The sequence below is a fragment of the Leptonychotes weddellii genome, chromosome 2 (genome assembly GCF_054177405.1).
Source record: "Leptonychotes weddellii isolate Sample4059 chromosome 2, ASM5417740v2, whole genome shotgun sequence".
Classification (NCBI taxonomy): Eukaryota; Metazoa; Chordata; class Mammalia; order Carnivora; family Phocidae; genus Leptonychotes; species Leptonychotes weddellii.
Genome location: NC_138370.1, coordinates 33,085,599 through 33,099,988, shown reverse-complemented (window position 1 = coordinate 33,099,988; position 14,390 = coordinate 33,085,599). Strand labels below are relative to the sequence as shown.

The window sequence follows — 14,390 nt, the reverse complement described above, 5'->3', positions numbered from 1 at the left end:
ATTTAGAAAGTGAGCATGAGAAGATGAAAGTCCATCCAGTTCTGGCTCAACACATTTACTATATACTAATGTGAGCATGCCAGTCAAGCAGGCAAGGCTATGACAGTTATGCAGAGTATAAGGGAATATTAAAAAAAAAAGGTCCGTGAACTTATATTTGAGTGGGGCAGGGTAGGGGTAGCAAGAGGGATTCAGAAATTCAGAGACAGTTATTTCTTAGGATAGCATTATTTTTAAAAATATCAATTACACATAAAAAATTTCTACTTGAACATGCTAAATTTCTACCAGCATTTTTGTTGTTGTTGGCCAGAGTTTGGAAAAACCCTGAACTCTGAAAACTGAGATGAACACACTTATAACAAAGGCCTCAGGGAGCCTGGCTGGCTCAGTCAGAAGACCATGCGACTCTTGATCTCAGGGTCATGAGTTTGAGCCCCACAATGGGTGTTGAGGAACTTAAGTGAATAAATAAAAACTTAAAGAAAAAATCCTAGCTTCCCCATTTCCTAAAACAAAAACTCCACAATGCCTCAATTAATTCCTTAGCTAATGACTACAAATAAACTTCTATTCCCAGCAGAGTGATTCTAATCAGTACAATGAAGTACTGTCTGGTCCTTTTCATAAGGAATGTTAGTAAAAGGAAAATATTGCTTCTTTTCCATAACCAATATACATTATTCTGGTAGAGACAATCAAATAAAAAACAAAACTTATAGCTTTTCTTAACACTGTGAAACTATTGGTTGGTACATATCAAAACTTACATCTTCTGCTTTTGAGCCTTGATCCTGTAAAGATTTTTGCAATTCTTCAACTTGTGACTGCACTTCCAGAAGTCTCTGATTCACCAGCCTAGAAATCAAATGCGTATTAATTTTCCAAGTTCAGACTTATTTCTATCTTCTCCCTAGGTTGTCATATTGGTTAGAAAGACAGTATAATTAACAAAACAAACCCTCATGTTAAGATAGTAGTGCAGCGCACTGTTCTGGTTTTCATTTTACTTGAAATAAAAAATGGTACTTTAGTAGACATATTTTGTTGCACAAGTGTACTTATACATATCTAATTATCTGAAGTTCACGTCAATACATGTTTATTCAAACTATGTGTCAGGCACTATGCTCAGCACTGTGCTAAAAGATCCCTATACTCAAGGAATTTAGTGGGGAAGCAAAATGTTAAAATACAAGATAAATACTTCCACATAGCACAAAGAGGTACCAAAAAGGAATAAAGACTGCCTGAAGCAGCAAGAACTTTATCTAATTGTGTGGAGGAGTTAGGCTTGACTGAACTGAGACTGGAACAAAAAATAAAATACTTAAGTGATTAAGGGTGGAAAGCAGATTTAAGACAGAGAATTCACAATGTCCAAAGCACACAGAAAATGAAAGGGTATAGTGAGTTTAAGAATGGCATGTCTAGAGCCTACTCAAAAAAAAAATCTTTAAAAAAAGGGGCGACTCGCTGGTTCAGTCAGTAAAGCATGTGACTATTTCAGGGTTGTGAGTTCAAGCTCCATGTTGGGCGTGGAGCCTACTTAAAATTAAAAATAAATAAATAATAACAAATTCTTTAAGAATGGCATGTCTAAAGACTAAATTATGAGGGACAGAATGGCTAGAGGTGAAACCAGAGAAGAGGAGAGGTTGGGTGCAAACTTGTATGAAATGCAGAAGTATTTAGAACTTATAATCTGGCCTAAAATCTGGCTGAAATGGAATAACCCACCCAGCCTTTAAAATAATGCTGACTCTGGAGCTCAGAAATTCTCTAAGTCATTATGATGTAACATCCAGTACACCAACTTGGTTCCCTAGGTCTTGGGCAATCACCCTAAAGGGCTGCAAGAAGGGTGAAACTGAGACATTTTAGACATCACATTGGTTTGATAGAGTAAAATGTTATTAAAAAGGTCAAAGTGAAGGTATGAAGACCGGGAAGAGGCTACCACAATTATTACTAAGTCTGCCCGAAAGAAGAGGTAACAAGGTTGATATGTAGTTAAAGGGCAAAAGAATACAAGAAATAAAAAATAACACTTAGGATTTTGGTTTGAACTACTGAAAAACATTTACTGAGAATACAGGAGAAACAGGTTGAGAAGGGAAGATAAACTTATTTTGTATTTGTTGAAAATGCAGTGCCTAGAGGTATCTGTCAAAAGGCTGTATCTGTGCATCTGAAGCACAAAGAGAACTCTGAGTTGAAAATATAGATGTGAGAGCCATTTGGAGTTAACTGAAGCCATGAACAAAAAAAACACTAACTAGAAAGAATGTGAAGAAGAGGGGAAAAGAGGAACAAAGATGGTCCATGGCAGGTCACCAAGCAGAGGGGTAGAAAGAGGAACTTCACCCTGAAGAGAATGAGGAGAAACATAGGAGAGGTGTGTTAACTGAAATTAAAAAAAAAGTTTAAGGGGAAAATGATCAACAATAATGAATACAATAGACATGAGGAAAGATAAAGTCTTGAATGCTCCCACTGGATTGGCCATTTGAGAGATGACTGGTTATTTTAGTAGGAAACACCTTAGTGAAATGGTAGAAGCCAGACTACCTTGAATTAAGGACGAAACAGGGCAATGAATTCTTAGAATCCAAACAGCCAGAAAATTCAATAAACAATTTTTTTTTACTAAATAAACTGTAAGAAATTCTTACCATAAATGTTCCAAGTTCAATAATTAGTGAAAATCACAGTAAAAATTCAATCAAATCTATAATAATAACTGATGTTTTTCAAATCAAGGAATAGAAAATTTGGGCGCTTTTTAAATAGTGAAGGAATTATCTGAAAATCCATATTCAATATGGGGAGATATATAAATACATTACTAGTGACACTGTAACTTTGTTCAATCTTTTCAGAAAGTAATATGAAAATATATTTCAAACTATTAGAGTATTTCAACTATCCATCTTAGCCATTTTGAAATTATTTAGTCAACAAATACTATAACCTATTAGGCGTGGTAATTAACATAATGTATAATAAATCCATATCAAGATGTTCAAGAATTTGAACACAACTCAAATGTCTAGTAAGGGGGAACAGACCAACACCCACAGCAATATAACTATTAAAGTGTGAAGTATACACACACACACATAGGTATGAAGCTACACAAATATAAGTGAGAAAAAATATATGAGCTCATCTTTTTCCAAAAAATGCAAACTTCAAAAAATCAAAATAAATGAGGATTATAATACCTACTTCATGGTGTTGTTTAGAAGAGTAAGAATAACATACAGAGTGTCCAGCACAGTACCTGTACATAATATGCACTCTATAAATGTGAATTGCCTCTACCTATTTTCTCCCCCTTCAGAAGTTTAGTTAACATCTTTTTTTAAAAGATTTTTTTTTAAGATTTTATTTATTTATTTAAGAGAGAGAGAGCACACAAGGAGGGGGAGTAGCAGAGGGAGAGGGAGAAGCAGGCTTCCCTCTGAGCAGGGAGACCGATGTGGGTCTCAATCCCAGGACCCTGGGACCATGACCTGAGCCGAAGGCAGATGCTTAACTGACTGAGCCACTCAGGTGTCCCTAGTTAGTTAACATCTTAAATCTACTTACATATAATTGTCAGGGGGGTATAGAAAGAGGGTGAACTTGAGATCATAATAAACTCTGAGAGGGAAGGGAAAAAGAACATGTATACTTTGACAAAGCTCCCTAAGTGAGGGTTAGCAGGTATTACAGATTTAAAAAATGCCAACTTACTGGGAAAACTAATTGGAAGGACTTTGGAGGTTTACTACAAACCTTTCCTTCTGACAGACAATATATTGGTGGTGAACAAACTGCATTTAAGTTAAAAGATTCAGTGGAACTAGTAAGAAGTTAAGTTAGAGACAAGGTCATGTAAATACTTATTAAACTCAGTAAGAACAAACTTAGGGTAATTCACTTAAGAGAAAAAGCATTCCATGAGGGGAAGACAGAAAAAAATGTTTTGCAAACATGGCAAAAGATAAACTGACAAGAAAGAGGGTATGGATGGGGTGCTTGGCTAGCTCAGTTGGTGGAGCATGCGGCTCTTGCTCTCGGATTTAGTTCAAGCTCCAAGCTCGGTGTAGAAATTGTTTAAAACTAAAAATATTAAAAAAAAAAAAAAAAAAGGTATGGATTAGGTAGAGGCTTTCAATTCAGGTAGCCTGGGTCTGAGCCCAAATTCCCTCACCTGTAAAACTTTAATAAAGATAAGACCACATATTTAAAACGAATAGCACAATGTTTGGAACAAACAAAAGCTTAATAAACATTAGCTGTTGTTATTGTTGTTCTAGGTTACAGATGGTCATACTACAAAGGTAAGTTATCAATCAGTACTGTAATTCAAGAAAAAGGTCTGCCGGGAAGATGGCAGAGTAGGAGGACCCTAAGCTTGCCATGTCCCACAGTTACAACTAGATAACACTCATATGAGTGTAAATAACCCAGGAAACGACTCGAAGACTGGCAGAACAAACTTCACAACTAAAGGTAGGGAAGAGGTCCCATCGAAGAAGGTAGGAAGGGCAAAGTCACAGCCTGGGAGTGAAACAGACCATGACTGCCCACAGTGGGGAGGGAGCCCGTGGCATGGAGAAAGGTGGAAAACACACTTTCACACCAGGGAGCCCTGAACAGGGAGGACGGATCTCTGTAATATTTGACTTTGAAAGTGAGAGGGGCTAAATTTCTTGAGTTCTTAAAATGAGCAGGACTTAAAGCCTGGAATTTAAAAAACTGGTGAGCCTGGCTCTGGTAGAGCCCTGACTGCAATAGGAAGCAGTGTCCCAGCCCTTAAACAGCAGTGTGGATAGAGCATAGAACTAGCAATTTGAAAAACGCTGAGGGTAGGCCAGAGGGAGTGATTTGCCCATCTCCGAATGTGGCCCAGAGAAACAGGGATCATGCAGAGAGACCCTTCCAGGAATAAAGGACCTGGCAGGTGCCATTTCCTTCCCCCTGTCCCCCAGCATAAGCGCATAGCCACCACTCCTACCTAACTTCCTTGCACTAAACACTGCCCCATGGTTCCACCCTTCTTAGTCACACTCCCCTTGGGCCCAGTGCTGTAGCGCCCGCCCCCCAACCGCTCCGCCCTCCAGAAGACTGGCACAAACCCTGCCAACATCACATCTCCCAACTTGTGTGTTTTGTGGGACCTCTGGTCTCATTTGTGGAGCAGATCTCATTTCATAAGCACACTGTTGTGCACCTTGTTAAAACACTCCCCACCCCTGCTGGGGACCAAACACTGCCCACAATAGGCAAAGAGAGCCTCTACACACTGGAATGAAGGAAAAAGAGGTCAAGACTCAACAGCAGAGCACACACATAGGAGACCCTCCCTGAAGTGGCAGGCCCTGAGGAACAGGCAACACTGCACTACAGAACCTCTTCTTCATTAGGCTATTATCATTAAGAGCAAGAGAAGTAGCTGACTTTCCTAACAGAAACAGACACAGAAAATAAGACAAAATGAGGAGACACAGAAATATGTGCCAAATGCAAGAAGAGGACCGAACCACAGCAAGAGGCCAAAGCAAAACAGATATATGTAATATGCCTGACAGGGAATATAAGGTAACGATCATAAAGATACTCACTGGACTTGAGAAAAGAATGGAGGACATCAGTGAGATCCTTCACACAGCATTAAAAAGGAACCAATCAGAGGGCGCCTGGGTGGCTCAGTTGGTTAAGCAACTGCCTTCGGCTCAGGTCATGATCCTGGAGTCCCGGGATCGAGTCCCGCATCGGGCTCCCTGCTCAGCAGGGAGTCTGCCTCTCCCTCTGACCCTCCCCCCTCTCATGCTCTCTCTATCTCATTCTGTCTCTCAAATAAATAAATAAAATCTTTAAAAAAAATAAAAAAATAAATAAAAATAAAAATAAAAAGGAACCAATCAGAGATGACATACACAATTAATGAAATTAAAAATACACTTGATGGAATAAATAGCAGGCCAGATGAAGCAGAGAATGAATTAATGACCTGAAAGAGCAATGGAAAGTAACCAAGCTAAGCAAAGGAGAGGAAAGAAAATTAAGCAAATTCAGAACAGGGTTAGGGAAGCAGTGATTCCATCAAAGGTAATAACATCTGCATGACAGAGATCTCAGAAGAGAGAGATAAGGGGGCAGAAAATTTATTTGAAGAAATAATAGCTGAAAACTTCCCCAATTTGGGGAAGGAAACAGATTCCAGATCCAGGAGGCACAGAGACCACCCCCCGCCTCCTCCAAAAAGGTCCATACCAAGACACATAAGATGGCAGGAAGTAGGGATTAAAAAATTTTTTTTCAAAGCAGCAAGAGAAAAGAAAACAGTTACATATGAGGGAAACCCCATAAAGCTATTGACAGATTTCTCAGCAGAAACCTCACAGGACAGAAGGGGTGGCATGCTATTCCAACTGCTGAAAGGGAAAAATCTGTAGCCAAGAATACTCTATCCCGCAAGGCTATCATTCAGAATAGAAGGAGAGATAAGTTTCTCAGACAAGCAAAAACTAAAGAAATTCATGACCATTAAACCAGCCCTACAAGAAATATGAAAGGGGACTCTGAGAGGAAAGGAAAGGCCATAAAGGAGTATGAAAAGTAAAAAACATGAAAGTAGTAAAAATAAGTATTTTGGTAAAATTCAGTCAAGGGATTCATAAAAGGAAAGGATGTAAAATATGATACCACATGCCTAAAACATGGGGAGGAGGGAGAGGAGTAAAAAATGGGTTTAAACTTAATATAGACAGCTATATGCAGAAGATATTATATACAAACCTAATGGTAACCACAAATCAAAACCAGTAATAGATATGCAAAGAATAAAGAGAAAGGGATCCAAATATATTATGAAACAAAGCCAACAAACCAGGAAATGGAGCAAGGGAAGAAAGGATCACATAAAAACTATAGAAACAACCACAAAACAAGTAACAAAACAGCAAAAAATACATAGCTATTAATAATTACATTGAATGTAAATGGACTAAATGCTCTAATTAAAATACACAGGGTGACAGTAGATAGAAAAACAAGACCCATCTATATGCTGCCTACAAGGAGTCTCATTTCAGATCTAAAGACACCTGCAGATTGAAAGTGAGGGGATGGAGAAACATCTATCACGCAAATAGTTGTCAAGAGAAAGCCAGGGTAGCAATACTGATAATGGACAAAGTAAACTTTAAAACGAAGACTGGGGTTGCCTGGGTGGCTCAGAGGTTAAGCGTCTGCCTTCCGCTCAGGTCTTGATCCCAGGGTCCTGGGATCGAGCCCCGCATTGGGCTCCCTGCTCAGCAGGAAGCCTGCTTCTCCCTCTCCCCTCCCCCTGCTTGTGTTCCCTGTCTCGCTGTCTCTCTCTCTCTGTCAAATAAATAAGTAAAAATCTTTAAAAAAAAAAAATTAAACGAAGACTGTAGGGATGCTGGGTAGTTCAGTTGTTTGGGCATCTGCCTTCGGCTCAGGTCATGGTCTCAGGGTCCTGGGCTTGAGTCCCGCACTGGGCTCCCTGCTCAGCGGGGAGCCTGCTTCTCCTGCTCCTCCTGACCCTTGCCCTGATTCATGCTTTCTTGCTCTCTCAAATAAATAAAATCTTTGAGAGAGAGAGAGAGAGAACAAGCAGGGAGAGGGAGAAGCAGGCACCCCGCTGAGTAGGGAGCCTGATCCCAGGACCCTGGGACCATGACCTGAGGGCAGATGCTTAATCGACCGAGCCACCCAGGAGCCCCTCAAATAAATAAAATCTTTAAAAAACAACAACAAGAAGACTGTAACAAGAGACAAAGAAGGATACCATATAAGGGGACAATCTAACAAGAGAATATAAAGATTTAAAAAATTTATGCACCCAAGATGAGAGCACCCAAATACATAAAACAGTTAATAACAAACATGAACTAATCTATAGTAATACAATAATAGTAGGGGAATTTAACACCCACTTATATCAATGGACAGATCATACACAAAAATAAACTCAAGATGGATGAAAGACCTAAATGTGAGACCTAAAACCATAAAAATCCTTAAAGAGAGTGCAGGCAGTGATCTCTCTGACCTCAGCCATCACAACATTTTCCTAGATGTCTCCTGAAGCAGGGAAACAAAAGCAAAAGCAAACTATTGGACTACATCATAATAAAAAGTTTCTGCACAGCAAAGCAAACGATCAACAAAACTAAAAGGTAACCTATGGACTGGGAGAAGCTATTTTCAAAGGACATATCTGATAAAGAATATCTAAAAGATAGAAAAAACATACACAACAACCAAAAACCAAAAAATTCTATTAAAAAAAAGGACAGAAAACATAAACAGACATTTCTTTTTTTAAGATTTTATTTATTGATTTGAGAGAGTGAGCATGACTGGGGGGAGGGGCAAAAGGAGAGAGAGAGAGAGAGAGACAAACAGACTCCCCACTCAGCAGGAAGCCCGATGTGGGGCTTAATCCCAGGATCCTGAGATCATGACCCAAGCGGAAGTTTGACGCTTAACCGACTGAGCCACCAGGTGCCCCATGAACAGACATTTCTCCAAAGAAGACATCCAGATGGCCAAGAGACATCACATGACAAGATCCTCAACATCACTCATCATTAGGGAAATGCAGATCAAAACTACAATGAGATATATCACCACACACCTGTCAGAATGGCTAAAATCAAAGACACAGGAAACAAGTGTTGACGAAGCTATGGAAAGAAAGGAACACTCCTGCACTGTTCGTGGGAATGCAAACTGGTGCAGCCACTGTGGGAACAGCATGGAGGCTCCTCAAAAAGTTAAAAATACAGCCACCCTATGATCCAGTAACTGCGCTACTGGGTATGTACCCCAAAATATAAAAACACTAATTCAACAGGATATATGCACCCCGATGTTTATTGCTGCATAATTTACAATAGTCAAACTATGGAAGCAGCAAAATGCCCACTGATAAGTGAATAGATAAAGAAGAGGTGGTATATATACCACCTATCTATGGAGTATTAGTCATAAGAACGAAGTCGTGCCATTTGCAATAACATCAAAGAGCTAAAGAGTATAATGTTAAGTGATATAAGTCAGCCAGAGAAAGACAAATACTACATGATTTCATTCACATGCGGAATTTAAGAAACAAAACAAATAAGCAAAGGAAAGAAAAAATAAAGTCAAATCAAGAAACAGACTCTTACCTATAAAGAACACACTGATGGTTATCAGAAGGGAAATGGGTGTAGGGATGGAGGAAAGAAGGGATTGGGATTAAAGAGTATACTGATCATGATGAAAAAATAAGATAAAATGATTTAAAAAAAGAACAAACACGATACTAAGTTGTAAACAGCTGTAAATGCCATCGGGACTTGGAAGGTAATCTGTCATCTACAACATGAGTGCTGTACAAATGACAAGTAGTTGTTTTGTTTCTGATGAGAGAAGACCAACAGCTATAAGGCCTATGAGGAACAATGCAAAGCATTATAAAGGAAGTTGTGTGGTTGATTCACTGGAAAAAAATTAGGGTACACAGAAGGCCTTCCTGTAAGATGGTTAAAATATAGCCTGGAGGCAAAGGATGATGGAGTTGAACAGAAGGTGCTCTCACCATGGGACTGTGTGATTACCAGCTGCTTTCTGCAATTCCCTTTTCTCCCCTTTTCATTTCAAACTTTTTCTAAGTATTTTTAAGAAGTATTCATTCTTTATGCTCTAAGAATTGATATAAAACTGTTCTCCTTCTGCTTATGCTTAATTTTGCTCTAATAATCACCCTGGTATTTATACTGTTCGCTGATTCTTCCTCAGCAGCTTTAAAAATTAAAGTGCCAAGAAAGGCAGAACATGTAAAATTGTCATAACAATGTTGACTCACAAGATTGACTCACACCTGGGAAGTGTCAAATCAATCGGGCATAATAAACAATCTGTAATATCAGGCAAACTATGAAACCATTAATAAAAATGTCAAATCCCTCAAAAATGACAGTACATCACAGTGTGAAGGAAATATGTTTGGTATCTAAGAAACATTTCCAAAAAGGGAAAGAACCAAAAGATTGTCACAACAAAATATAAAAGTAATCCTTTCCAGAGTAAGCTACTGCTTTAAAGTAGCTTTGAATGACTGCATAATTCAATACACTGAAAACTTACAAGCAGAAAAGTGGTTTTCTTGTTTAATTTGCAGATTCTAAATTCTCATAATTGAATTGTTTATAAAATGAATGACATTTAGGGCTCACAAGAAATAACAGGGTTTTTTTTTTTTTTCAAAGTTCTTGTCAATTCAGTTATGATAGATCCTATTTGTCTCACATCAACTGATCCTTCAACATATTAGCTTATAAAAACAGGGTAAACTTTATTAATCTGGTAATGCATAGAACTGAAATTATTGTGAAAGGTTGAATTAATGATCAGACTCTTTTTTTTTTTTTAAAGATTTTTTTATTTATTTACGACAGAGAGAGACACAGAGAGAGAAGGAACACAGCAGGGGGAGAGGGAGAGGGAGAAGCAGGCTTCCCGCTGAGCAGGGAGCCCGATGCGGGGCTCGATCCCAGGACCCTGGGACCACGACCTGAGCCGAAGGCAGACGCCTAACGACTGAGCCACCCAGGCGCCCCATGATCAGACTCTTTTTTAATCCTCTAGTTTTAATTAGTAATTATAAAGGGAAAAGGGGAGGAGTCTGATATCATCCTGCTTGAAGAAATACAGAGGGAAATGCTGTTGTAAAGAGGCACAAAACTTTTCCACATGTGTGCCTGTAAGTAGGAAAATGGAGAAAATGGATTAAAGTCCTCTTAAAATGAAATGGGAGGGGCGCCTGGGTGGCTCAGTCATTAAGCATCTGCCTTTGGCTCAGGTCATGATCCCAGGGTCCTGGGATCGAGCCCCGCATTGGGCTCCCTGCTCAGCAGGAAGCCTGTTTCTCCCTCTCCCACTCCCCCTGCTTGTGTTCCCTCTCTCGCTGTGTCTCTGTCAAATAAATAAATAAAATCTTTAAGAAAAAAAAAATGAAATGGAATAACACATTATCAGTATTCAAAATAAAATTCAAATCTTTAAGGGTATCAAAATCAAGGAAAACAGAGGAAACCTGTGTCTAAATGCTGCCATCTATCTACATTCCTACCTATTTTCTGTCTCCAGTTCATTCTTGCGTAGATTTGCGTCATCCAGAAGACTCTGCAATAAGGCAATTTTTTCATTGTCTGAACCCTCTTGGTTAATTTTTAACATCTTATTCTCATGCTGAAGACGAATAAGTTTCTCCCTGAAAGAGCAAAAGAAAAAGTGATTATGTGCCACATCAATACAATATCATTATCAAAATCCAGCTATGCATAATTACAGATTTCACACAGAAAACAGAAAGGAAAAACAAAATACCTGCAAAGAATTTAGCTCTTGTAACTGGCTAAGACATTACATTTCAGGTCTTTAGTACTTTCTTTTCAGAATGGATAATGTGAAGATAACAGCATCTTCAAATATTATGATTTGTAATGAATGATATTTCAAAATTTTATTTCCTAAAGGTTTAAATGGTTAAGCTATGAATGCATTTATATATTTGTTCTTTAGTTCTCATCAAAAAACATGACCTCTAATGCTATGTTCTTGAACCGCTAATCACTTGGTGTCAAGATATAATATTCAATGAAGAATGCCTTCAAGATATGCATTCTGCCCATTCCTATAAATATGCATAAACTGTATTCTTGCTAACAAGGTGTATTAGAGCTGCATCTGTTTACACTTATTCACAATTTTTTCATATCATTAAACATTATACATTAATGATAACAGACTACTTCAAATGACATGTTGAACAGTGTAGATGAGTTGTTACTTAATCAATGCCCAATTATTCCAAATTTGATTGTTAACCACTTTTGAGCTTTAACAAGTTAATAACAATCAGCTTTACTGGTTATTTCCTTAGGATCAATTTCTGGAAAAGTAGTTTTGTGGATATTTGTAGACAATATTCACATTCTGCCAAATTGCTCGAAGAAAAAGTACCACCACAAGAAAAAAAAACGTGTGGTGATGAATGTTAACTTACTGCAGTGATCATTTCATAATACAGACATATGAAATCATCAAGTTGTACACCTTCAACTAATACAATGTTATATTTCATCTCTTTTACCATTTCATTTTCTTTTTTTTTTTAAACATTTATTTGACAGGGAGACACAGCGAGAGAGGGAACACAAGCAGGGGGAGCGGGAGTGGGAGATGCAGGCTTCCCGCAGAGCAGGGAGCCCAATGTGGGGCTCGATCCCAGGACCCTGGGACCACGACCTGAGCCGAAGACAGACGCTTAACGACTGAGCCACCCAGGCACCACAACCATTTCATTTTCTTGATAGCTCTTCTGGAAACAGAGTATATTTAAATTTGTATTGAGTCATACTCAAAGAAGCCATTTTATTTGTTGAATTTTTATCATTTTTCTCTTCCTCAGATTAAAAATCCAACTGCATTAGAAGCATTCATAAATAAAAAAAGACCATGTCACAAGTGGTCCAATAATAAAGTACCACATCAGATGGTAGAAAAGTAAAAGGTATACAAGATGCTTCCACTGTTGGTGCTGCATTATACTCCTTTTGTTTGTCCTCCTTAAATAAATGCCAACAACAATAAATTAATATTGTTGTCATTTATTCAACAAGTAACTGAATGCCTATGGTAACTTTCAGAGTTCATAAAACTCTTACACAACCATTATTTCACTTAATACCCCTCAAAGATGTTATGGAGAGTCAAGGGCAGTGTCAATTTTAAAAGGCGGCAAATAGGGCGCCTGGGTGGCTCAGTTGGTTAAGCAACTGCCTTTGGCTCAGGTCATGATCCTGGAGTCCTGGGATCGAGTCCTGCGTCGGGCTCCCTGATCAGCAGGGAGTCTGCTTCTCCCTCTGACCCTCCACCCTCTCATGTGCTCTCTCTCTCTCAAATAAATAAATAAAATCTTTAAAAAAAAGGGGGGGCGGCAAATAGTCCCAAAGAAGGTAAAAGCAATATTCAGGATTAATCATTCTCCTTCTGCTGGACACTTGGTGCCTCTCCCCTAATTTTTCATTCCTACATATCAAGCCAGGTATATAGTGAAATAAATGGAATTTTAGAAACACTATGACTAAGAAAGTAAGGTAATATTGAGGGAAGAGTAGTAGAGGTGGGGAGATATTTCTGTCTACTATATCTTTCCCAGACCATTTCATATAGTTAACAAATAAATCTTAGTGACTAATTTTGCAGGCTGTTGGCTAGGCATAACCTTTGTCTTTAAGCCAAGTGGTTTCACTGCTAAATGTCTGGTAAGGATACCCAATCACGAATATATTAATTTGCCATGAATGTGTGAAATATTATCCTACTGAAGTGGGAAAATCAAGTCTCTTGGGCCAACTGAAGAAAGCTTCTAACATGCTGCAAACATGGACATTAAATACTGAGTTCATGTTGAAAGTGTCAGTAATAAGGAAAAAGAAACTGATCCTCTCTATATTGCAGAGGACTAAGTTTCCTCCAGGAATACTGTGCAGTATGACTGAATTTCACGATCTCCTTACCTGATTTCAGGTGTAACAATCTCTGCCGCCAGACTATCTGAAGATTCTTGACTTCCCAGAGGCATTAACCCTATAAATGTACAAATACGGATGCAAGGTTTAAGAGAGAGTACATGGATTTCTTTTAGTTTCTACATGAAACCCTACTTTAAGCATTAATTTTAACATTTAAAGTCTTCATTTTAGTCAAGTAAAAGACCATGTCACAGTTGCCTTATATTAATACCATTTTAACAACTGTACAGTGTATAACTGAATGGCAGTAACTCCACTCACTATGCTGCAGAACCATCAGCAACACCTACCTTGTGTCTGGATTCCTTCATTTAGCATAATGTTTTGAAAACTCAAACATATTGCAGAACTTATCAGAACTTCATTCCTTTTCATGGCCAAACAATATTCCATTGAATACATATATGTATACAAATATATACATGTACATTTTCTTTTTTTTATTTTTATTTTTATTTTTGTTTGCTGCTTATGTGTTTTTATTTTGTTTCACATTGTGTTGTGTTGTTTGCTTTTTTTTTCCTTTTTTTTATTCTTATGTTAATCCCCATACATTACATCATTAGTTCTAGATGAAGTGTTCCATGATTCACTGTTTGTGCATAATACCCAGTGCTCCATGCAGAACGTGCCCTCCTCAATACCCACCACCAGTCCAACCCATCCTCCCACACCCCTCCCCTCTAGAACCCCCAGCCTGTTTTTCAGAGTCCATCGTCTCTCATGGTTCGTCCACCCCTCCGATTTCCCCCGCTTCATTCTTCCCCTCCCGCTACCTTCTTC

At 38.5% G+C, this 14,390-nt stretch overlaps 1 protein-coding gene across 4 annotated transcripts in view; it reads right to left on the bottom strand.

Moving 5' to 3' along the window:
* HOOK3 (hook microtubule tethering protein 3) overlaps positions 1-14,390 on the bottom strand; it is a 107,943-nt gene that overhangs the window by 23,134 nt on the left and 70,419 nt on the right. For all 4 annotated transcript variants that reach the window (XM_081809604.1, XM_081809593.1, XM_006735350.3 and 1 more), the window contains 3 exons: positions 13,593-13,662; positions 11,141-11,281; positions 771-858 (listed from right to left, as the gene is read on the bottom strand). In XM_081809604.1, the coding sequence (XP_081665730.1) occupies positions 771-858; positions 11,141-11,281; positions 13,593-13,662 (299 nt within the window). The remainder of the gene's footprint in view (positions 1-770; positions 859-11,140; positions 11,282-13,592; positions 13,663-14,390) is intronic.